Genomic DNA, 24,525 nt, shown 5'->3' with positions numbered 1-24,525 from the left:
TTAGAGATGAAGAGGCACTGGCCTACAAATGCACTGAAATATAAATAATTAAGCAACTAATTTATCCTTGAAATCAGTTAAGTTCAGCACCTCCTCACTGCCACGATGCACCTTGTCTCGCTGCCTTTTTGCAAGCTATGAAACAGGCGGGTTGTTTTCAAAACCTGCTTTGACATTTTTCGTAAGCGGTGCAATCGCTGATTGCCATGGTTCTACATGCACCACATCCTATGCCGTGTTTATTACTGTTAGAATGTTATATAGCCAAGGTAGCCAAGGAGATGAATTTATTTGACACTCCAGTATCCCTGCCAAGAAAACTCCATGGACAAAGACTGGTGCTGGAGGAGACTCTTGAGAGTCCCATGGACTGCAAGAAGATCAAACGTATCCATTCTTAAGGAAATCAGCCCTGAATGCTCACTGAAATGACAGATCGTGAAGCTGAGGCTCCAATACTTTGGCCACCTCATGAGAAGAGAAGACTCCCTGGAAAAGACCCTGATGCTGTGAAAGACTGAGGGCACAAGGAGAAGGGGACGACAGAGGACGAGATGGTTGGACAGTGTTCTCGAAGCTACAAACATGAGTCTGACCAAACTGCGGGAGGCAGTGGAAGACAGGAGTGTCTGGCGTGCTCTGGTCCATGGAGTCACGAAGAGTCGGACACGACTAAACAACTAAACAACAACAACAATCTACATCGAAGCTATATTCTATCTTTATTGCCAAATTCCGAATATAATTGTACATTGTATTAATTAACATTATTTTCTAATATATTAGTGGCCATGTAATAATTTTAGCTTATAAATTTTATTGTTTAATGTCTTAAGTTGTATATTAAGGTACTTTTATAGCTATGTTTAGAGTAGGTAATGTCTTGATAATATAAATGTTTTAAGTTTTTTGTATCAATCCAGTCTACTTTCTTTTAATTGTTGAATGATTCTGTGTACATTGCGGCAGCCCTTGGCTATGTGCAATAAAAATGGCTGTTAGAATGTGTATCCTACCCTTTCTCCCAAGGGAGCAGAACTGCTGTAACACAGTACTTCCAACTCCCACCTTCTTGAGTTGTTCTAGAAGGATGTCATGGTCAATGGTATCAAAAGCCTTTGACAGATCAAGGAGAACTAGCAGTGTCACATTCCCCATCTCTGTCCCAATCAGGGCAACCATGGCTGTTTCAGAGCCTTGAAGAAGAAGAGGAGTTTGGATTTGATATCCCGCTTTATCACTACCCGAAGGAGTCTCAAAGCGGCTAACATTCTCCTTTCCCTTCCTCCCCCACAACAAACACTCTGTGAGGTGAGTGGGGCTGAGAGACTTCAGAGAAGTGTGACTGGCCCAAGGTCACCCAGCAGCTGCATGTGGAGGAGCGGTGTTGTGAACCCGGTTCCCCAGATTACAAGACTACCGCTCTTAACCACTACACTGTTATGCGCTGAAGCTCTCACCCTGGGCCAGCAGGGGGATACTGTAGATAGTTATGCAAATGAAGGAGCGAAAGTGACGTTCAGTGATTGGATAGTTTGAGAAAGTTGCAACAGTTACGTTGTTCTGGAGCTCTATATAAGCAGGCCGACTGAGCTCTTCAGTTCAGTTCTGTTCTGGCCTCTGAATAAAGAAGAGCTGTTTGAAGAATCGCTGTGTCGTCTGATATGTTCACCCACAACTTAACATACACCACACTGGCTCTCCTTGAATTGTAGACACACACACATACACAGAATATGAATCTTACTAGGCAAAATCCACGTTTTCACACATTTTGTGTTTTTTAAAAACAGAGATGTAAACATTATTTAATACTTGAGGTTATATAAATCTTAAACATTGGGGTGGGGGAATAGTCTTCAAATGTTGGAAAGTGTTGAAAGCCATTCTTTGTAGGCCCTTGCGCACCTTCCAATTGTGAACCTTAACCACAGACCAACTCGTTGTTCCCATCTGCAACAGAACGGAGCCTCACAAGCCTTCAACCTTTGCCTACATTGAAATTTTAAACGTTCTCTGGCACAAACAACTTTCCTTAGCGGACATGCACTCTGTAAGTGAAGTGTGCTGGCGCTCTTCAAGGTCTCAGGTGTATTAAAGCATTGAGATGATTGCCCCCCCCTCCACCGCCCCGCACTTTGCCATTCTCATTTCTGAAGTGCAGGAGAAGATAATACCCTTCCCCTTTCCTGAGGAGCTTGTAGGGATGACATCACTTCTGAAGGTGCAGGCTTAATTTATCATTTACCCATTTCCCTCCTCTATCCTTTATTGCTTGCGCACTCCATCTTCTGAAAATGTCCGATTACACACTCCAGCTACATCTAGAAAGAAAATCACTCTGCTCTCATATTTATTTAGGCTGCAGGTAGGCATCTACTTGAAATGCAACAATGCAGACTGGAGATAAGATATATTTCAGCATTTTCACCCCAAACAGCATAATTTACCAGTTTCCACATTTTTAATACATTTCTCTCCACAGGGACAGTATGACTCACTTACCCCAGCAGGGAAATCATTTGCAGCCTCAGACACTTGAAGCAGTTCCAGTAGTATCTAACACTAATACCATTATGAGTTTATGACTAGAAGCTCCCATTGCCTCAAAAACAATATGTGACCCCATTATCCATTTATTTCACCCTGCTCCCATATTTTCTTTTCAAGTATGCCTTGCTACTACAGTCTTCTTTTTCTTCCTCCCAGCAGTGCTTTAGCGATTTGCAGTTCTTCTTATCTCTCTGCAGATTCCGTTTTAGGATGCCCTTATAATTGTATCGCACAGCACACTTCAAGGTGCACACCTAATACACAAGTGTACGGATGCAACATGTGCATGTTTTCTACTGTGTGAATTATTGGGATGCAGTGGCAACTGCAAAACATGATTACTACGGCTCTGTGTGTGAAGTGTTGAGTGGCGGCACCAGAAAAAAGTATCAGTGGGGGAGGAGGCACAGAAGGGGCAAAGTATATTTCTAGGTGGGTGAGTTGTGTCCCGCATGTTAAGATCTCTGAAAGAAAAATAACAGTAGATGTTAATTACAGAGTCCAGCAACTATGAGGAGTAGGGAGGCAAGCTGCTCGGAGTGTTTCTTTCGGGGGAAGACCTGCTCATTCCTGACCAGAGTAGTCAGTCTTATCAACAAGGCTGTCTCTCAATGGCACCTGTTTTCATTACGAAGCCTATTTCTCTGCCTTCCAAGTATTTGCTTCATCCCTCAGTAAAACTTTTAAACAGCAGACTATTTTACAAGTCTGCCCTATTACCTGTAAGGTAAAGGTACCATTAGGTCCAGTCGTGGCCGACTCTGGGGTTGCGGTGCTCATCTCGTTTTATTGGCCAAGGAAGCCGGCGTACAGCTTCCGGGTCATGTGGCCAGCATGACTAAGCCGCTTCTGGCAAACCAGAGCAGCACACGGAAACACCGTTTACCTTCCCGCCGGAGCAGTACCTATTTATCTACTTGCACTTTGATGTGCTTTTGAACTGCTAGGTTGGCAGGAGCAGGGACCGAGCAACGGGAGCTCACCCAACCTTCTGATCGGCAAGTCCTAGGCTCTGTGGTTTAACCCACAGCACCACCTGCGTCCCTATTACCTGTACTTTTTAATAAACCACATCTGAACTCACAGCTAGAGAGGGCTTCCCCCACTGGCTGGCAGCACAAAGTTCTGAAAGATTTAGACTACACAATCACAACTGGTACATGACCAAATACGCCACAGCAAGATCTGAGGAAAGCCAGACTTATTTATAGCACAAAGAAGCCACAACATAGAGATGGTATTACCGCACAGTTAAAAAAATATATACAAAGGAGCAGAGGAGCAGTTTTACCAATCAAGGGGATTATAATTCTCTAAGAATGCTTATGTAGAATTAATCCATTCTCTATCCACTTCTTCACAACAAATTCGCCAGGGCTTCTGCTTCTGATAATGAAAGTCCCTTTATAAATTTATTTGCAATGCAACTGTTATTATGAGTGTCAGGAAATCAATTAATAAAGTTGCCAAGGCTCTTTAGAGAGAGAGAAAAGGCCTTTAATAACTCCTAAAAAGAGTGAGTGTGTGTTATACAGCATATTGTTTAAATCCAAAGGTAGCATCAAAGACCAGCAACGTGTGTGTGTGTGTGTGTGTGTGTGTCACAGCACTTTTTAACCACAGCCAATTTTCCACTGCACTGTGGGTCCTATTTATCACTAGGGTACATTTCCATATAATTTTAATCCTCAAGGATTTATAAACCCTTTGGACTCCAATTTAAAAAATAACAGCAAATGCAGTGTTATTTTTGTTTTGTCTAACGAATTTGGCAAGGAATTCATGGCTTCATTGTTCTAAACAGACACAATATTTAATTATGTGTCATATTAAAGATCTCTTTATTGGTGGCAATTATATACAGGCCTTTCCCCTTTAAATTTAAACATGCTTGTAGACCATACATATAGCAACCGAATTTCATTTCAATAAATATTAAAGAATGCACAAAGTGATGCATTTTGCATTACCTTACACTCCTAAAAAACCCAATGTTTTGAGTTTTAACATTTTTAACAAGGGGCAGTATACTACCTAAAAGACCGGAATGAGAAAGAACCACTTTTTAAAACTTCCACTCTTTTAAAGTTTTCCTGAAATCAATAACCAGACATTTGCCACTGCAAGATTTATTTAAAAAGCAAAATAATCTACAAGAATGAGATTCTACTCATTACACTTTTTATTAGCAAAGCAAAAAATAAATTTTCATCTAGACTATCCCAGGATACATTATTAAAAGAAACCGACATTACGCAAGCAGACTGCCATTTGCACAACACTAATTCATATAACCCTCCGTTATTTTGAGAGTGCACAGAAGACTGCTAGAGGGGGGGGGGCTGGAAAAAAAGAAGACCCATTTTGCAAATGGAAGTCCATTCTGGTGACATATGAGCAGGTTTGGAAATAGGTAACCCTCTGACTGCTTCTCCTGTTCAAAAGTTAAGAATTTATTTTGTTAATTTCCCTTCCAACTCAAAGCACCTAAGGCAACATACATAAAAGGGTGAAAGCACAATAAAACCACTTCATGTACGATGGAAATTAGTGATGTACCCCATAACACAAGAGATGTATTTTATCCCCCTCCCTTTAAAACAGGCATAGGCAACCTTGGCCCTCCAGATGTTTTTGGCCTACAACTCCCATGATCCCCAGCTAGCAGGACCAGTGGTCAGGGATGATGGGAGTTGTAGTCCCAAAACATCTGGAAAGCTGAAGTTGCCTATGCCTGCTTTAAAACAAAACAAAACAATAAAACACACAACTCAACTCAACTCCATTTGCTCAACTCCAAAACCAATCATACCTTCATGTCAGATTATTAAATTTGCACAGTGCTGAGAATATTCAATTGTGCTCATTGCGTTGTACCCACAAAGTATAAAAGAGCATTTAGTGAAGAAAGCTGCGAGGATATAAAGGTGTGAAAATGACTGGAGGTCACACAGAATGGAAACAGCAACTCTGCCTGTATGAATGAATATTATCAAAATGTATATGTCTGTATATGTGTGTGTGTATACACACAATCTTACTTTCTCTGTTTTGACAGTACACACACACACACACACAGCCAATACCAATAATAGTTTCAAAACCTTGTGTTATCTCACTTGATAGTCAACGTTCAATTATGTCTTCCCTCTCGTTTGCACACTGGAAGTCCTCAACCCTCTGAAGCAGATGGGGGGGGGAAACTGAGCAATTACAGGGGAGGGGGCAGACATTTGATCTCACGGTATTGGACCTCCCCCAATATCTTTAGAAATACGATGTGTGGAAACCCCTTATAATTGCTTTTTAACACATTTAGCAAAGCAAAACTACACAGGAAGTCTAATTTCATGCTAAATAGTGAAGAACTCCATGGAAACTTCACAGGGGAAACATTCTTGGTCTCTTAATATCTTCCATGCCCATCAGTTAGGGCTTAACTAGAGGCAGAGCTTATCAGGACTAAATTCCACAAGTTTCCTCTAATGTTAAGGGCCAGCCCTGCTGCTACACAGCGAAGCCATTAAGACTGTGCTTCTGAAGCTGGGCAGAGCTGTTTTGTTGATCTCATCACCTGGACCACACTCAGATGGAGATAAAGACATCCTGAAATTCTGAACATCTTCCTGCCTCTTCATTAGTAAAGTATACCACTGTCAATATTTAAAGCTTTTTGTCTTTCTCCTCCTCCACTAATAATAATAATAATAATAATAATAATAATAATAATAATAATAATAATAATTTATTATTTATACCCCGCCCATCTGGCTGAGCTTCCCCGGTCACTCTGGGCGGCTCCCAATCAAGTATTAAAACCAATACAGCGTTAAATATTAAAAACTTCCCTGAATAGGGCTGCCTTCAGATGTCTTTTAAAAATAGGATAGCTACTTATTTCCTTCACATCTGAAGGGAGGGTGTTCCACAGGGCAGGCGCCACTACCGAGAAGGCCCTTTGCCTGGTTCCCTGTAACTTGGCTTCTCGCAATGAGGGAACTGCCAGAAGGCCCTCGGCGCTGGATCTCAGTGTCCGGGCTGAACGATGGGGGTGGAGACGCTCCTTCAGGTATACAGGACCGAGGCCGTTTAGGGCTTTCAAGGTCAGCACCAACACTTTGAATCGTGCTCGGAAACGTGCTGGGAGCCAATGCAGATTTCTCAGAACCGGTGTTAAGTGGTCCCGGCGGTCACTCCCAGTCACCAGTCTAGCTGCCGCATTCTGGATTAATTGCAGTTTCCGGGTCACCTTCAAAGGTAGCCCCACGTATAGCGCGTTGCAGTAGTCCAAGCGGGAGATAACTAGAACATGCACCACTCTGGTGAGACAGTTTACTTTCTCCTCCTCCTGCCCTATTTATAGGAAAGACTGGCAATATAGTGGACGCTCGGGTTGCAAACGTGATCCGTGTGGGAGGCGCATTTGCAACCCGCAGCGCCGTGTCTGCGCAAGCGCGGGTTGCGATTCAGCACTTCTACGCATAGCACAATTTAGCGCTTCTGCGCATGCACAACCGCCGAAACCCGGAAGTAACCCGTTCTGGTACTTCTGGGTTTTGGCGCGTCTGTTACCTGAAAAAACGCAACCTGAAACGTCTGTAACCCAAGGTATGACTGTATATAATAAGGGTTCAATCCAGCGCTGGGGTAGACAACCTAAGGCCCAGGGGCCGGATGCGGCCCAATCGCCTTCTCAATCCAGCCCGTGGACAGTCCGGGAATCAGTGTGTTTTTACATGAATAGAATGTGTCCTTTTATTTAAAATGCATCTCTGGGTTATTTGTGGGGCACAGGAATTCGTTCATTTTTCCCCCTTCAAAATATAGTCTGGCCCACCACATGGTCTGAGGGACGGTGGATGGCTGAAAAAGGTTGCTGATCCCTGATCCACCCAAATGTGGGCACACTGTCTGTATACAAAGGAGTTTCTCCATGGTCAACACAACTTGGGAACTTGAGTTATTTGAAAAATACACAGAGGGCTGAATGATGATATGGGAGGCATGGACAGATCACTAAAAGAAGCTACACAGTTATGCAAACTTTCATTTGTACAGTGCCATAAATCTGCATAATTGATGCTATTAACAGTTTTCATTCAAAAACATCAGCTAATCAAGGCTAATAAGAGGATGCTCAAAGTAGCAGCTAATCCTACCATACAAATGTTCAAAATTCTCCTACTCCCCAAGCAAGAATAACAAGAGACTTAATTCTTTACAACTGCATATTAAGGTTACTGACCTTACACCCACCTATGTTTCTGTTTTATTTATTGTCAATGCCTAAACGTTACACTTGCTTATAAATCTAATTAACGTGCTCAAGATGAACTGTGGCCTTCTGGGATATTCTTTACCATAACAGAACAAGCCAACAGAATGATCCCCACTGTTTTGAGCGAACTGTTTCAACTGGACACATGTCTCATGAATCATTAGTTTTTCTAATAACTATTCTTAGGGCAAATTCTCCTCTGTGCCCCTTTATTTTAAAAGGGCCATGCATTTAAATAAATATAAATTCAAATTAATTCAACCTGGAGGTAACTAATGCAAATCTTCTATGTTTCATTTCTTTATATCGGGGGGAGGATTCCAGACTCCTGTGAACAATTTTAGAAGTGTCAACAGAATTCAATAAATGTTGTTTTTAAAAAATCTAATTATTTGTCACAATACAACCACTATCACTGCCACTTTTCTGTGTGGAGGTTTGTAAACTGCTTCCATCTGAGAAGTAATTGATTCCATTTTTATCACTTGTACCAGTTTATGTGGCTGTTCTCTTCCAGCAAGATGATAACATCTATTTGCAGCAAATTATACATTATAATTCCTCATTCAAAAGCTGTAATGGAAAACAAAAATGCTAATTTATGCTGTAAACGGAAGTAGAGAATCATAATCATTCATTGTTAACATTAAGGACTAAAACTGCTCTTGCAAATAAATAATAAAATAGATTAAATAAGGGGGAAGAGAGAGCAAAAGCATGAGACAAGAGTTATCTTAGAAGTGAGGAAATAAACTGGTTTTTCATGAAGCCAAGAAACTGAGAGAGATGGAAGAAAAGTTGTTAAGAATAAAGTACGTAAGACTTTTGTTCTATTATTTGTGCTCCCATGGATACTTCTAACATACAATGGATAAAAACATACAAATTCCAGTTTCTCAATTGAAAATGGAAATGCGACATGGTTTCCTAAGGGTCTTAGAAATCTCAGCCCTAAATAGTGAATTTCATATGAGGGTGTATCACTGGTCTGCCTAGGGGCCTCCAATTTCTAAAATACAGTGACTCTCTGTGAACCAGAGTTTACAGGTCATTCCCTCTCATTTCCTATGATTAAAGGTAAAAGGAGCCATGACTATTAAAGTGACGTGTAAAGGTAAAGGTAAAGGACCACTAGGTCCAGTCGTGACCGACTCTGGGATTGCGGCGCTCATCTCGCTTTACTGGCCAAGGGAGCCAGCGTACAGCTTCCGGGTCATGTGGCCAGCATGACTAAGCCACTTCTGGCGAACCAGAGCAGCGCACGGAAACCCCGTTTACCTTCCCGCTGAAGCGGTACCTGTTTATCTACTTGCACTTTGACGTGCTTTCAAACTGCTAGGTTGGCAGGAGCAGGGACCGAGCAACGGGAGCTCACCCCGTCGCAGGGATTTGAACCACCGACCTTCCGATCGGCAAGCCCTAGGCTCAGTGGTTTAGACCACAGCGCCACCCGCGTCCCTCTAATTAACCACGGTTATATGTTAACATGTGCACTAATACAAACTATACTGTACATAAAACAGGTTGCCTCAGACCCACTTCAAACTATTATTTTCCCTGATGTGTGAGACAGTCATGGTCTACATATATCTCTGTAGTTACACAGAATAAACATACACTTAAACCTCCAAAGTATTTGGGGAACCAGTTAATAAATGCTTGTGATACAGTACTCTTATTTGTGTGGGGGCCAGAGCCAAAGCCAAATTAAAGTAATCCTCAGTCCTAAGTATTTTAATAAACAGAGTCAGGTATCATCTCTCTCACTCACACAATCAAGGCCCCCAAGAGCCAGTTGGGCTACAGGTGTTATGGGCCCACAGTTAGCAGGGTGCCCAGACACCTAGCTTTTGTTAAGCAACAACAACAAAGCAAGTTAATCAGAATCCTATAAAGGAAATTAAAGAGCAAAACATGCAAGCAAGCTTGAAGATTATGCAAAGCAATGGTTGAGAAAGTGCACCCAGTTACACAGTGAGAATATATGGAAACCTTTTACGCCATGGCTGAGTGATGATATTCCAGTACATTCATTATAGTTTGCACTATATAGCAGCTCTTATTATTCTGATGGCAATACAATGGTACCTCTGCCCTGTCCAGCGTCCATTTCAGCTGACGTCCGCGGCAAACCCGGAAGTACCGGAAGGGGTTACTTCTGGGTTTCCTGCCCGCGCAGGCGCAAAAGCGCTAAATCGTGCTTCGCACATGCGCAGAGGTGCAAACCTCTCTGCGTACGTGCGCAAAGTGGCACTTTGTTGAGCGTCCTTTTCATCGTTTTCATCCTTTTCATCAATATTTAATGCTGTATTGTTTTAAACACTTGATTGGAAGCCGCCCAGAGTGGCTGGGGAAACTCAGTCAGATGGGCGGGGTATAAATAATAAATTATTTATTATTATTATTATTATTATTATTATTATTATTATTATTATTATTATGTGTCCGGGGCTCCGGAACAGATACCGGACTACAGATACCACTGTAATTGAAAAAAATTATATTCGGTCAGTGTTTTCTTTTTCTTCTAAAAAATGTTTAGGGGTACTCTCATTTTCCTACTCATATTGAAATACTGCCCCTCAATGAGGTCAAACTTAGATTCACAAAATGTTTAGGGGCATGCGTCCCCCCAGAAAGAAAGCACTGCACTCAGTTATCAGAAGGAGGGATGTACCGATTCAAGCTTGTTAGCAAATAGTTTGCAAGGTTACCTTAAAAGATTGGTAGGGGTATAAACATAATTTAGCACCAAATATTAATTAAAACGTATGAAGAATGGGTGCCTAAAATACTGTTCTTGATCTCTCTTGCTGCAATACTGAAAGTCAATAATATCATCCCATTACACACAGCAGAAGAATCATAGATCATGGTACCATAATTTTGCCTGTAAACCATAGATAATATTCAGAAGATCGACGTCTATTTCTTATAAACTGCGCATAGAAACATAACTTTCTGTTCACCCTCAGCCACTTTATAGTAAATGTTTCAAATCTAAAGATCACAGTAAAACCAAAGTGGTTTGGGGGGGGGACACAATATTCTCAAAGGGCAACTGTTTCCATTGAAGCAATCACTCCTCATATACATTTTTTATTTTCATAAGAATCTTTCCAAGTGATAATCAACACAGAGAATTAGGCAGGGGAAGACGTTTCGCAACCTGTTAATTTTGCGGTAAACAAGTTACATTTAAAAAGAGGCATAACATTGAAACATTTGGAATATAATGACTGTGGCCCAAAACTAAAAAATCCTCTCTCAGTTGACCAAAAACAAATCATTCTGCCACAATGTAGTAAATCACTCCACTGCTGCCCTTTTATATTTAATACCTTTCAGCGGTACACATTTATCTCTACACTAGCATAGTCTACTCATTGATTTCCTATGGTCACGCTGGAAGAAGGTTGTGCTTCCGTGATGATGAGTACAAAGGGTAGATGACCCCATTCTCATTGCAATGCAAACCCTGCACTTTTACATTTCTGCTAACCCACCTAAACATTTGACCAGTTAAGAAATCCCTGCCCTCTTCATTTAGTTACATAACTGTTACTGCTAACACTTCTTCCTTCTCTTGCATGTAAAATTCTGGATTCCAGCCTACATAAAATAATGAAAACCTTTTTAGACCATCATATTTCAACTTAGAATTTCTACTTATGTACAAAAGGTAAATCCATTAGGAGTAAGTCTCACTGAAATTCTATTGCCTTGCAGGCCTTTTTCACCTGGTTTGGGAGAGTGAGGGCCTGACTGACTCCAGCTACAAAAGCTGAGGTTGCTGAACAGACTCCATCTGGGGAAGGGTTGTTGTTGCTGCTGCTGCCCTTTTGTATCTTTATTTTAGATCTTTTTGTGCTTTGTGTGGAAATTGTTCTGTTTGGTTGTGTATTTCTTAATGTTTTATTTATTGTTTATGACTTCACTTGTTGTGGTTATGCTTTCTTCATGCTGTAAGCCTCCTTGAGATGGTTTGAACTGTGGGAAAGTGACAAACAAATAAATTTATGTATGTATGTACTCCAGAATGCATTCATCTACAGTGGTGCCTCGCAAGACGAAATTAATTCGTTCCGCGAGTTTTTTCGTCTAGCGAATTTTTCGTCTTGCGAAGCACGGTGTCGGAAAAGTTTTGGAAAAGCCTCAAAAATCACCAAAAACCTCAAAAAAGGCTACCACACCGCGTTCTATGAGTTGCTCCTCGAAGTCAAGTCGCAACTGTATTAACGGTGTTAAGAAAAAGGAAACAAACTTGCAAGACGTTTTCGTCTTGCAAAGCAAGCCCATAGGGAAATTCGTCTTGCGAAGCAGCTCAAAAACTGCAAAACCCTTTCGTCTAGTGAGTTTTTCATCTTGCGAGGCATTCGTCTTGCGGGGCACCACTGTACTGGTGGGAAGAGAGGTGCTACTTTTTAATTTAGTAAACTGAATTACTGTGAATTAGCATCGTATTCTTATACAGCACTACCTTTCCAAGGTTTCCTCTGGAGCATGGATACATCTTCTACACTTAAGTTTAAAGGTGCATATCCTGTTCTAGATGTGAATTGTTTTGTTGAAATGAACATCCCACACAGACCTGTAAATAGTAGTTTGCCTGATTGCCTAGGGCAACAAAAAATCACCTCCAAGCTACCAGACATGCAAGCTTTTCTATGTATTTGCTTCATTTCAGGCTATTGGAACAAGACATTTATGCTGTCTAGTAAAACTTTAGTGGATCTATTCTCAAGGGACGCAGGTGGCACTGTGGGTTAAACCACAGAGCCTAGGACTTGCCGATCAGAAGGTTGGCGGTTTGAATCCCTGCGACAGGGTGCGCTCCCGTTGCTCGGTCCCTGCTCCTGCCCACCTAGCAGTTCAAAAGCACGTCAAAGTGCAAGTAGATAAATAGGTACCACTCCAGCGGGAAGGTAAATGGTGTTTCCGTGCGCTGCTCTGCTTCTGATGAAGACCAGAAATCAGGGAAGAAAACCCCTTTGCACTACATTTCTTTTCATGGGGCAATGCTAATGGCAAAAGACTGACCGAGTTCCCTACCTGTGAGAGCGCTGGGATGAAAAAGCTGCTATTTAGCACTGCACAGTATCTACACAAGATATTATATACCAAAGGCCCAGATGAACTGGAGGTGGGGGGTGGGACAGCGCTCTGCCTTGGGAATCCTGACCTGGGCAACCACTCCTGACTATCATTTTAACACTAAATTGATCTCAAACAATGGCTGGCAGGACCCTTGTCAATTCCAGTTCAGTGACTTATAGGATTGCCTTGCTGTGTGGCAGTGTTACTTGAACTGAGCAAAGTTTATTTATTCATAACATTTATGCACTGATTCTTTAAAAATACCAAAGCAGTTTACAAAAGATACAACAGTAAAATCAAGAAAAATTCACAACCACCCTTTAAAACATACAAAAGTTAAAATGTTACAATGCGGTGCTAATAAAGCCAAGGCTGCAGGTTCGATTCCCATAGGAGGCAGCTGCATATTCCTGAATTGCAGGGGCTTGGAAAATCTTTGGGGTCCCCTCCAACTCTACAATTCTCTGATCCAATTAAAACAGATTACATTATCTCAACTTTCTAAGCATCTGAGCAGCCTTGTCTAAACAAGAATGCTTTTAGCAGGCGCCAAGAAGAGTACAGTGAAGGCACCTGCTTGATATCAAGAGTTCCAAAGTTTCAGTGCTGCCACACTAATCGATCAAGTTCTTACAGACAGATGGTGGTGCAGATATTATGTGGGATCTGTAGTGCCACCAATTCTGCTGATCAAAATGGCTGACTGGGCACATGGCCTGCAGGGCACGCCCACCACATGGTCTGAGGGACAGTGGACCGGCCCACGGCTAGAAAAGGTTGTTGACCCCTGGTCATGTCATTAACACAGGCCAAACAGCCACCCTTTTCTTTTCCTTTTTTGGAGAAAAATGAACCTGCACATTTATTCCAGAAGTAACATCCTGTACATTAAGACCCACACCCCATGGGTGGGAATGCAATTAATCATCCTATCCCTGCTTTTGCTGATACAATCAACAGTCGCCCATTACATTTGCCTTAAAGAAAGAAAAAATACTGCTTTCCAAAAATACCAAAAAAAAAAAAAGCTTCAAAATGAACCAGAAAGTCCCTTCTCCCAACAATAGGTGCCAGTGCTATTCTATTTTTTCCTCTATAGCACAGCTTCTGTAAACAGCTGTGACATCACTAAAAGGGAGGAGTCGGCTGATTTCTCACAAAGTGATTGGTTAGACTGGTGCCCTGAACATTTTGCTTTGTCTTGCCTGTTCTACAACAGATTGACACTTAAAAAAAGAGAAAAGAAAAGAAAATTATTCTGAGCTTAGGCTCATGTCCAGCAAGTACACTTATAATCCCCTCACAGTCATCCTGAAAGGCAGGGGTAAAGGTAAAGGGACCCCCGACCATTAGGTCCAGTCGTGGACGACTCTGGGGTTGTGGCGCTCATCTCGCTTTACTGGCTTCCAGGTCATGTGGCCAGCATGACTAAGCCGCTTCTGGCGAACCAGAGCAGCGCACGGAAATGCCATTTACCTTCCCGCTGGAGTGGTACCTATTTTATCTACTTGCACTTTGACGTGCTTTCGAACTGCTAGGTTGGCAGGAGCAGGGACCGAGTGATGGGAGCTCACCCCGTCACGGGGATTCAAACCGCCAACCTTCTGATTGGCAAGTCCTAGGCTCTGTGGTTTAACCCACAGCGCCACCCGCGTCCCTTGAAAGGCAGGGGTCAGGGACCCTAAAATATCCTCACTGGCTAACTGCAAGTTCTTGTGCATACCCAAAGAAGCACCTTTGATCCTGACTAGGTTCAACAGTTAGTTTTCTTAGTGCTGGGTGTCCAGGGTTTTAATTTGGAACAGCCAGCTTGCCACTTGTATTATCAAATGCAATTTCCCAGCTACAGATCTTGTGTGACAGTTCTATGCACACTACAAAGAAGACTCTCAACAAATCATGCTCTACATCTGGATGCTGAAAGATACCAGGAAGGTTTCATGTCATGGAAATGCAAAAATAATAACAACAATAAATAAATAAAACATACAGTGTGATATCAGAAGTTAGAAATCAGAACAATTTACTCTGTGTTGCAGGGCTTCAAAGCTGCACAGTATTTCTCTTCATTCTTTCTACTTGGGAGTTTATACAATGCAAGTGTTGCTTTGTTTATGCACAGTTTTATTACAATATATATCCTGCTATGCCAGGAACAGATTTAGCAAGTCCTTGTTGAACTTCTATTGATATTTACAAAGGATGCTTTTATATGGTATTAGATGTTCACAGAGTGCATCATATTGATCTAGGAATAAAAAGCCGTTTCCCCCCACTATAGCTTGCCTGCCCTTTTTGTGGTATATTGAAATTTGAGGATTTCCTCCCCTACACAAAATTGTACTACTACACAAGATATATATTTTTCCCTGGGTAACTGCTGCTGTTATATTTAGAGAGGAGAGATAATAGCTTGTATACTCTTAGCATCACTTTAAGCAAAAAGTGATGCCTGACATTTAATTCTAAAACATGTCTGACATTTAGTGCTATATTTCAGCAAGAAAAAAACATCACTTATAGAAAGTCATTTTGCACCTTTTCACAATTAGTTTCTGATTGCAAATTGCTAGTGAGCATCACATTGCTATTCTCTACTGGATGAAATACAAGCGACTGACCATATGAGATAATATGATTGTGAAGAACAGGGGACAACTTCCTGCATTATACATATTTAACTGTAGTTTGTATACTACATTTCAAGAGTTTACAGACCTACTAAAATACATCATCTCCCCAAATTATCTCTCTGATTCTTGCCCGAAATAAAATGCAGCATTAGTCAGATGTTCTATGAAGTGAGCAGCTATAGATTTACCAGCAATTTTTCTACTTTACAGCTGAAAATCCTTTAAAAAGATACACACTAGAGAGGACATAACATTTCACATTTATCCACTTCTGTAAGTTTGGAACTATTTAGGGAAACCCTTTTTACCAACACCTTTCCAAGCCTAATGAATTTCTGTGTTTGTACAAACCACAAGTAAGTCTTTCATAAACTGCACTGTTGCTGCACAGACATGTTGAGACGTGCTCAGCAAACCATACTGTATTACAGATATAAAGAATAGTGCCCATGATATGGTAAGCATTTGTATTTGGCAGCTAAATAATGCCAATTTTAGCCTTTTCAACGGGGGCAAACATGAGAAAGCAAAAAGATGGCAGCGTGACCCACAGAATGGATTCCTCCCCCCCCCCTTTCACACGCAGGGATTATATGATTCTGCTCACTTGCGAGATGTATCCATCTTTGCAAAAGCCAACTTTGTGAAATCAGCTAGGTTTCTGTTCATTTTTAAAACGTTTGCTTTGAATGCCAGGCCAGTGGAAATGGAAGGTAAAACACTTCAGCAATAGCGATTCCCATCCCTGACTAGCAACCCTTCCTTTTCCCCCAATGTGGACTTGTACAGTCATCCATCACGCTGACCTGACACCAGGTGCCTTCCTCATTGGGTGCTGATAAATATTTCCTCCCACCCAGAGACACACTAAAGAGTTCGATACTTATTCCGCTGCTTACTGGGAAACACAACACAGTTGTCAGGGCTCCAAAAGCCCCCATCAATAATAATACTCTGTGCCCCTGAGCTCCCTTTTCCTTCTCTCTCTCCCTCTCTCCTTCTCTTAATGTCTAAAGCTCTCAGACTGGCTGCTGAAGGAGCCTTCCGTATTCACAACTCCTGGAGGCAGAGAGAGAGAGAGAGAGAGAGAGAGAGAGAGAGAGAGAAATGTGCAGTCTCTTGATCCTGCGCTGCGAAATGTAACCTTAAACTGGCAACTGCTAGTTTGGGGATTTTAGTTTCCTGGAAACCAGGGCTGCGAGCTGCACGTTTTTCCATGAGCTAAGCAACACTTCTGCCCCCAGTAGAGAAGGAAAGGGAGCGCACAAGCCTAGCCGGTCACCATCACCACCACCACCTGACAGGCGGGCACAGTGCCAAGGAGATTCCACCCCGCTCCATCCTTTCCACCAGGCTAGGGAAGGGAAAGGGGAAGGAGGAGTTGTCTGTCTGCCGTTCCCTCTCTGATATTGCTTTGTCGCCTCTGCCTGCTGGGGCATCTCACTTTCTCCAGAAGCCTCTCCCTCTACCAAGTCAACTTTTCTCCCATCAGACAAACCTCCACAACCCAAAAAACCCAGAGCTCACTTGCAAGATAGTTTCTGACATGACTCGGTGGCCCAAAGACTTTCACCGAACAAGCAGTAGGGGCAGCAAAAGCCCACCACATCAGCTAATTCCAGAGACGGTGGAGGAGCTCTTTTACCAATATTCAAGATTTCCCACAGAAATGATACTATTATTGCTATTCCCTCCTCTCCAGCGCTGTGTTGTTGTTTTTAAAGGGCTCTCTGTGGGCTTCAGGAACCAGAGCAGGGATAAGAAGAAACTGGGAAGGGCTTTGTTTGGCTGCAAGCTCTGCATTGCACAGTCATCAAAGTTAAGTGTGAGGGTTGGGGAAGGGAGATGGGGAAAGAGAGAGACGGGAACGGGGATGCTTTTGATATCAGAGTGCGGCCCAGCCTTCCTATGTGGACGTGGTGGGCATCTTCAGCCATCCTAGGGAAGTTGCAGGAGAGAAAGCACTGGAAGCCGAAACTGATGAAGGAAACTGAGGAAGGGGGCACGTTTGTTTGGTTTTTCTTGGAGGAAAGGGCCGAATAAGTGTCGAGGACCTCCCAAGCAGCAAATTCACCTGGCCACTCTGAAGGGGAAGGACTCGGCCAGAGAGAGAAAGAGAGAGAGAGAGAGAGATTTGGGGAAGGTTCTGCTCGAGTTCCCCTGGTGTGCTGTGGAGTTGTTTCTGGCGAACGCACATTTACCCCGGGAAAGGTTGCGCGCTTTCCCTCTCTCGCGCACCTCGGAGGAGAAAAGGGGGCGTGAAACCGCCCCCCCCAAAAAAAAATATCTCCCTTGCCCCCCTTTGGAAACGCGCACGAAACTGCCCACCCAAAGGAAAAGAAGCCGAGCCGAGCTTGGCCAAGAGCGAGACCAACAGGCGTCGAGTCGAGGCGCAACACGGGCATTATTTCCCCCACCCCTTCCCACGCCGCCCTCCGACCCCAGGAGGAGAGCGCTTCCCTCTCTCTCCCCCCCCCCCACTACTCCTTCCCTCCCCTTTCTTTTACCTGGTGGCTGAAGGGGGCTTCCCAAGAGGCGGCGAGGTTGCAGAAGGAGGAGCAGGAGGAGGTGGCGGCGGCGGTGGAGGAGGAGGAGAGGGAGAAGGCGGCATCTTCGGAGAGCCCGCAGCCAGCCATGCCTCCCTCTCGCTGCCCACGGTGAGAGAGAGAGAGAGACGGAGAGATGGAGACGCTCGAGCGGCGCGCGCGGCACTTGGGCAGCAGAGCCGGGGCGAAACTCTTCGGCGTCCTGGAGGCGCAGGGAGAGGCTGGCGGGCGAGCGCAGCGGCAGCGGCGGGGCTCTCTCTGGACGCTCTCCTTCTGGTGTGCGGCTCTTTGGAGAGGCGCCGTCAGGAGCCACCGCCGGAATCACGTGGGCGCGCTCCCTCCGCCGCCCGCCCGCCGCCGCCGCCGCTGCTGGGGACACACAGGCTGCGTGTGACCAACAGCCCGGTGCTGCCAAAGCGACGCGGAGAAGCGCCCCGTGCTCGGGTCCCGCCGTCGCCGCCTCCTTTCCGGGCGAGCGCGATGCGTAAAAAGGAACCGGCTGTCCCCAAATGCGCCAAGGGCTAGTGATGCGCGCTTGGACTGGGGAAGGGAGCCCGGTCTGTTCAGGGAAGGAGGGAGGCGGGCTTGGGGAGGGTCGGGGTGCGCAGGAGGGATGGAGAGAGAGGAAACAAGCTCAAGTTGGGGAATGTGCCGCCCGCTGGCTGGTTTTCAGCCCGAGCGCCCGGTGTGTTATGTTTTTATTTTGCAAACATCAGGTTGCAGCTTGGCTCTGCAGCTGGGAACTTCCGTGCATGTGCAGAGTGCATCTGGCTCTCCCGCGCGAAAGTGCCTGGTCCCACTGCTTCTTCCCCCGACCACCACCAAATGACTGAGCTCAGAGAGAGAGAGAGAGAGAGACTCTGAGCATGTGCTGAGTTGATTTTGCGCCATCAGGGCAGCTTAGGCCACCTGGCTCCACGCGGTTTCCTGAGCACGCACAGGGCGCCATACTCAGGAGCGAAACGAGGCTTCGTTCATTCATTAATTTAGTGGCATAATTTCAGGCAATGGAACAAAAAAAAAGGGGGGGGGGACCATCCATAAAACACTGGGCTTTCTTTCACCTGGATCAAATACCCAGTTTGGCACACACGCACAAGCGCGCGCATCTGTTGGGAGCCTCAATGGCGCTGCTCTGGAGTCTTCACCCAGTTCGAGCCCCATGTTGGGCAAACAGATTCCTGCATTTCGGGGGGTTGGACTAGATGACCCTTGGGGTCCCTTCCAATTCTAGGAAAGGCCAGAACCGAGGGTGACGCTTGGCAGGTGGCTTCGTGGGATAGATGTCTGAAGCCAAGAGCCAGGAAACCCTTTTCCCCCCGAAGAGCAACGCATTCTGAGAACATTCTGGGGCATGTTCTCGTCGCGTTTCTCGTCTCTGATCCCCTTCATCTCGCCACCGAGGGATTTAAAGGGGACTCAGACGTGGACGTCCAGCAAAGGGCTGGAGCGAGGGGTGGGGAGCTCCATCCCTCGCCCGAGGGACCTCTGTGCAGCTGCTAAAGAAAACATGTATTTTAAAATAGCCACAGGTTTGGGAAAGGAGGACTTGACGCTGCTTCCCTTTCAAAGCTAACAGCGCACAATCCTATGCAGGGACGTTCAGAAGCAGGTTCCAGTGCGTTCAGTGGATTTTTATCGTGTCTAATAGGATCGCAGCCTCAGTGGCAGGTATTCTCTTCGGGGCAGAGTTCCTTTCCAAAGATAAACACGCACATCAAAAGAAGAACTTAGCCTCCAAAGGCAGAGAAAGCTAAAGGCTTTTCCTAGCGCGACACTCCCCCACCCTTAAAATATTATTATTATTATTATTATTATTATTATTATTATTATTACAGAGCAACAGAGGTCAAGCTCTCTCACTTAGAGCCTCCCTGCAACCTGTTATCGTAAGAAACATTTGGTGTGCAAGCCGGCTTTCTCCTCTTTATTGATAGCACCTGGCAGGCAGTTCATTGCGGTGAAGACAGGCAGCTGAAGGCTCCAGGGGAAGGGAACATTCAAAACGAGCTTCTTGTTGCATTTATAGCATGGCCCTTGTTCTCTCTCCCCATGCCAAATCACAATTACCCAAAGATGGAGCAGTCTTCTTAGGTTGCTTCAGAGCTCTCTCCATAGAAAAGCGGGGGTCTACCTTTTTACTTAGCACACAATGCGTCTGTTTTCTTGCAAGCGCGCACTAAGGTCACAAATCCTGCTTACAGCCTTGTGGCTCCCCATCGTTGCTTCGATGCACTTTTTTAAAGGTGAAAGGTCTAAACAAAGGACGACTACTATAACAACAACACAAGTAAACAGTAGCATATAATTAGAAATGTTGTATGTAACTGTAAAAGGCAATAATTGTTCTAGGAAAACCTCAAAGGATAAAGGGGGCCTGGTTATTCACCCTAAGATGCAGATGGAGAAAGAGGTGGTTTGATCAAATGGTGAATAGATATATAAAGGGGCTTCTCTCAAACTAACAAGGAGTGCAGTCCTATCCATATTTATGCTGAGATAACTCCGATTAACACGATTAACACGGCGTTCCGTGTGCGGCTCTGGCTCGCCAGAGCAGCGTTGTCACGCTGGCCACGTGACCCGGAAGTGTCCCCGGACAGCGCTGGCCCCCGGCCAATAGATGTGAGATGGGCGCACAAACCCCAGAGTCTGTCAAGACTGGCCCGTTCGGGCAGGGGTACCTTTACCTTTACCTTTACCTAACTCCGATTAAACTCAATGGGGGGGTTGGCTTCTGAATATACACACACACACACACACACACACACACAATTGTGCTGTAATCTTATAAATAAAATTAATGATAATCTGTTCCACTTCTCCTTTAAGCCCCTGTGCTGTCCTGTATACATTCCCATTTCCATGTAGAGGCAAAATAAAGTGAATTTCTTTGCTGTGTCTTGTAATTTTTGAAAGTTCCCTGACAAAAAGTCAATTCCAACTTTTTATTTTCATTTTGCTTCTAAAAGCACAGTATTTTAAAATGACAGCCAACATGAACAGCACCACCCAGCTCCTGTACCAGCCGCAGGTGGAAACTACAGCTGAGAAACATCAGCCAAGCAAAGGTGATTGCTAAAATATGAGCCCTAATAAATTCTAAGAATTAAAGAAAAAGAGGGTGAGGAATGAGAGGATACCAAGAAGGGCATTTCAAATTTACCCCCTACAAGGCAGGAATCTCAACTAAAGCATTCATGACAGATGGCTATCCAACCTCTACTTAAAAACCTCCGAAAGCACCCAGCTTATTCAAAAGCACCCAGCTTATTTTAATATATACATATAATGGAAACACCAAAGCAGAACTCATAACCACGATTTCTAAAAACGCAGTCCCATCCTATCCGATTTTATTTAGACTTCTAAGTACAAGGACTGCAACCTTAGACACACTCCCTTCTAAATTTCCCTGATAAGCCATTCATCTCCCTGCAATTTTCACACCCCTTTCACTGCTTCATTAAAGGTAAAGGGACCCCTGACCATTAGGTCCAGTCGTAGCCGACTCTGGGGTTGCGGTGCTCATCCCGCTTTATTGGCCAAGGGAGCCGGCGTACAATTTCCGGGTCATGTGGCCAGCATGACTAATCCGCTTCTGGCGAACCAGAGCAGCGCACAGAAACGCTGTTTACCTTCCCGCCGGAGCGGTACCTATTTATCTACTTGCACTTTGATGTGCTTTTGAACTGCTAGGTTGGCAGGAGCAGGGACAGAGCAACGGGAGCTCACCCCGTCACGGGGATTCGAACCGCCGACCTTCCGATTGGCAAGTCCTAGGCTCTGTGGTTTAACCCACAGCGCCACCCGTGTCCCTGCTTCATTGCCCCACCAAAATTCTCTGCATGCACACTCAGTTTCAACAGCACCCTGCATCATTTTCAACCCCCCCCCCCCAAAAAAAAACCAATGCACACAAATATACATGCACACACAAATTCCTGGGTTATCTTTCGGACACACAGCTTGGAAGACCAGAACACTGGATATTTGTGAGTGAGAGAAACAGCCAAGTTCGTAACCTTGATGCTTCCAGCACATATTCAAGCTAATGCTTTTTGATATTGTTGCATGATCTTATCTGCATATCCTGTCTTCCTCTATTTGGTTTTCTGTTTGTACCTCTAGGATAGGGCATGTTCTAGTTTATGTCGTCCAAGCAGAATTTGCTTTAAAATATGCTGGAGACGTATGTGCCTTTATACTCCTTTATCCTCCTTCCAATCCCTAATGAACTTGAGTACATCTCTGCTTAACCATGCAAATTTTACTCTTCGTCTTTTGCCCACAGGTACATGCGCCATCTGTGCCACTGAAGAACATTCCTACCTAAGAATGTTTGCAATTCCACATTTTTCTTTTCTTTACTGCGTATTCCTCTGTATAGCAATAGATTCTACAGCTGAGGAACAAACAAACAAAAAAGCTCTGTGTGTTACATGCTGTGTGGTTTTCTCCCCAAATTATTAATTTTTTTACAAGTAGATTTTGCAGGTTGGTTGTCAGGGGAAAGTCAGCTTAGCCCTTTCCCTTATACAAAATTACTGAAGCTGCTTAATTGGGTCCCTGTAACTTTTCCTCTTAAAAAAGTAGCATGGAAGGATTACTCAAGAGATGGAAAGTGACCAAAGAGAGCAGGCTGAACTGGCCTTGTTTGGTGCCTGTGGTTCAGAATGCTTTTGCAGCTGGCTTGATAGCTGTGACCATTCCTGGCAGACCATAATAGTCCATGCCCTACTAACCTCCCGGTTAGAGGACTTCAATGCACTTAAGTAGGGTGGCATGGAAGTTGCAGCTCATACAGAATGGAGTGGTGAAATTGCTTCCATCCTGTCCCAAGGTTTCAGCTACAGTTGAAGAGTTGTGTGGAGAGAGATCAGGAGAAGATTGGAGATCAGGAAAAATTTAGAAGTTTTTAGATGCTGCTTCCCACTTTCGTGATTTTTTGCTTATGGACACAGGAGCCCAGAACATAACCCCCACCAGTTTCCAGGTTTTGTTGTTGTTTAGTCAGTCGTGTCCGACTCTTTTGACCCCATGGACCAGAGCACGCCAGGCACTTCTGTCTTCCACTGCCTCCCGCAGTGTGGTCAAACTCATGTTGGTAGCTTCGAGAACACTGTCCAACCATCTCGTCCTCTGTCGTCCCCTTCTCCTTGCGCCCTCCATCTTTCCCAACATCAGGGTCTTTTCCAAGGAGTCTTCTCTTCTCATGAGGTGGCCAAAGTATTGGAGCCTCAGCTTCATGATCTGTCCTTCCAGTGAGCACTCAGGGCTGATTTCCTTCAGAATGGAGAGGTTTGATCTTCTTGCAGTCCATGGGACTCTCAAGAGTCTCCCCCAGCACCATAATTCAAAAGCATCAATTCTTCGGCGATCAGCCTTCCAGGTGTTATTTATGACTTATAAAACTTGGGACCTAAATATTTTAGGTCAGGCATATCAAAACTTGTGGAATCATCTAATTAAGTGTGGACTATGTTCATGGGCCTAACCAGGATTCATGTTGGCAGAACCGAGTTATCTGCAAGGTGATTTGACAGTTAGTTAAGTATTTTTATCTATTTAGCTATTTAGCTGCCCCCTTGCTATGCCCATGACTATGTTTTAGCGGAGAAGTCCAGTTACCACATAACGCTTAAGGTGTGGTAAGTGTATCAACTAGGTTAGGATAAACTCTTCTGGCTGACATATTCTAAGTTAAAAGAGTTAAGGGGAACATTTGGGAAATGACTTTGTGATACAGTGGTACCTCAGGTTAAGAACTTAATTCGTTCTGGAGGTCCATTCTTAACCTGAAACTGTTGTTAACCTGAGATAACACTTTAGCTAATGGGGCCTCCCGCTGCCACCACACGATTTCTGTTTTTATCCTGAAGCAAAGTTCTTAACCTGAGATACTATTTCTGGGTTAGCGGAGTCTGTAACCTGAAGTGTCTGTAACCCGAGGTACCACTGTAATGCCGAATGGCAACAGAAAAGAGATAAGAACTCACTGGAAAGGTTAGGTTTTGTATCCAGCAACGCCGTTCCATTCACAGAGTGAGTTCTGCTTGTGCAGTAGAAGTTTCCTTTCTTCTCCTTCCCCTGTGCACCCCTCAAATCTGTTGTGCGTTCGCCCTGCCCAGAACAAGGCCAGCCTAACCCCATTTAGAATCTGAGGCAAGATTTGCCACCAATGTCCCTCTTTCCTGATCCAGGCCCACGTCCTGGGAGGGCGAGAGACCAGTGACAACACAGCCACTCTACAGAGGTGCCCCCTTATTTGTCAATATTTTAGGTGGAAATGGCACATTCCACAAGGAGCTGCCAGTGCTCTCCCGATCTTCAGTTTTTGGCTGCATCTTTGGCTAACCCAAAGCGAAGTCCATATCAGGATCTCTCGCCTCTCAGTGGAGCCCGACGCCTGAGGTGG

At 44.3% G+C, this 24,525-nt stretch overlaps 1 protein-coding gene across 2 annotated transcripts in view; it reads right to left on the bottom strand.

The window, feature by feature from the left end:
* Positions 1-18,394, bottom strand: part of PPARGC1A (PPARG coactivator 1 alpha) — a 663,528-nt gene extending 645,134 nt beyond the window's left edge. Inside the window, exon 1 of one of the 2 annotated variants that reach the window (XM_082237364.1) lies at positions 18,069-18,394. In XM_082237364.1, coding sequence (XP_082093490.1) covers positions 18,069-18,197 — 129 coding nt within the window. In that variant the 5' untranslated portion in view covers positions 18,198-18,394. The remainder of the gene's footprint in view (positions 1-18,068) is intronic. The other variant, XM_082237367.1, reaches the window with a different exon arrangement.
* Positions 18,395-24,525: the final 6,131 nt, after the last annotated feature.

This window comes from Podarcis vaucheri (assembly GCF_965113315.1).
Source record: "Podarcis vaucheri genome assembly, chromosome: 9".
NCBI lineage: Eukaryota > Metazoa > Chordata > Lepidosauria > Squamata > Lacertidae > Podarcis > Podarcis vaucheri.
This window is presented reverse-complemented; position numbering and strand designations above follow the sequence as displayed.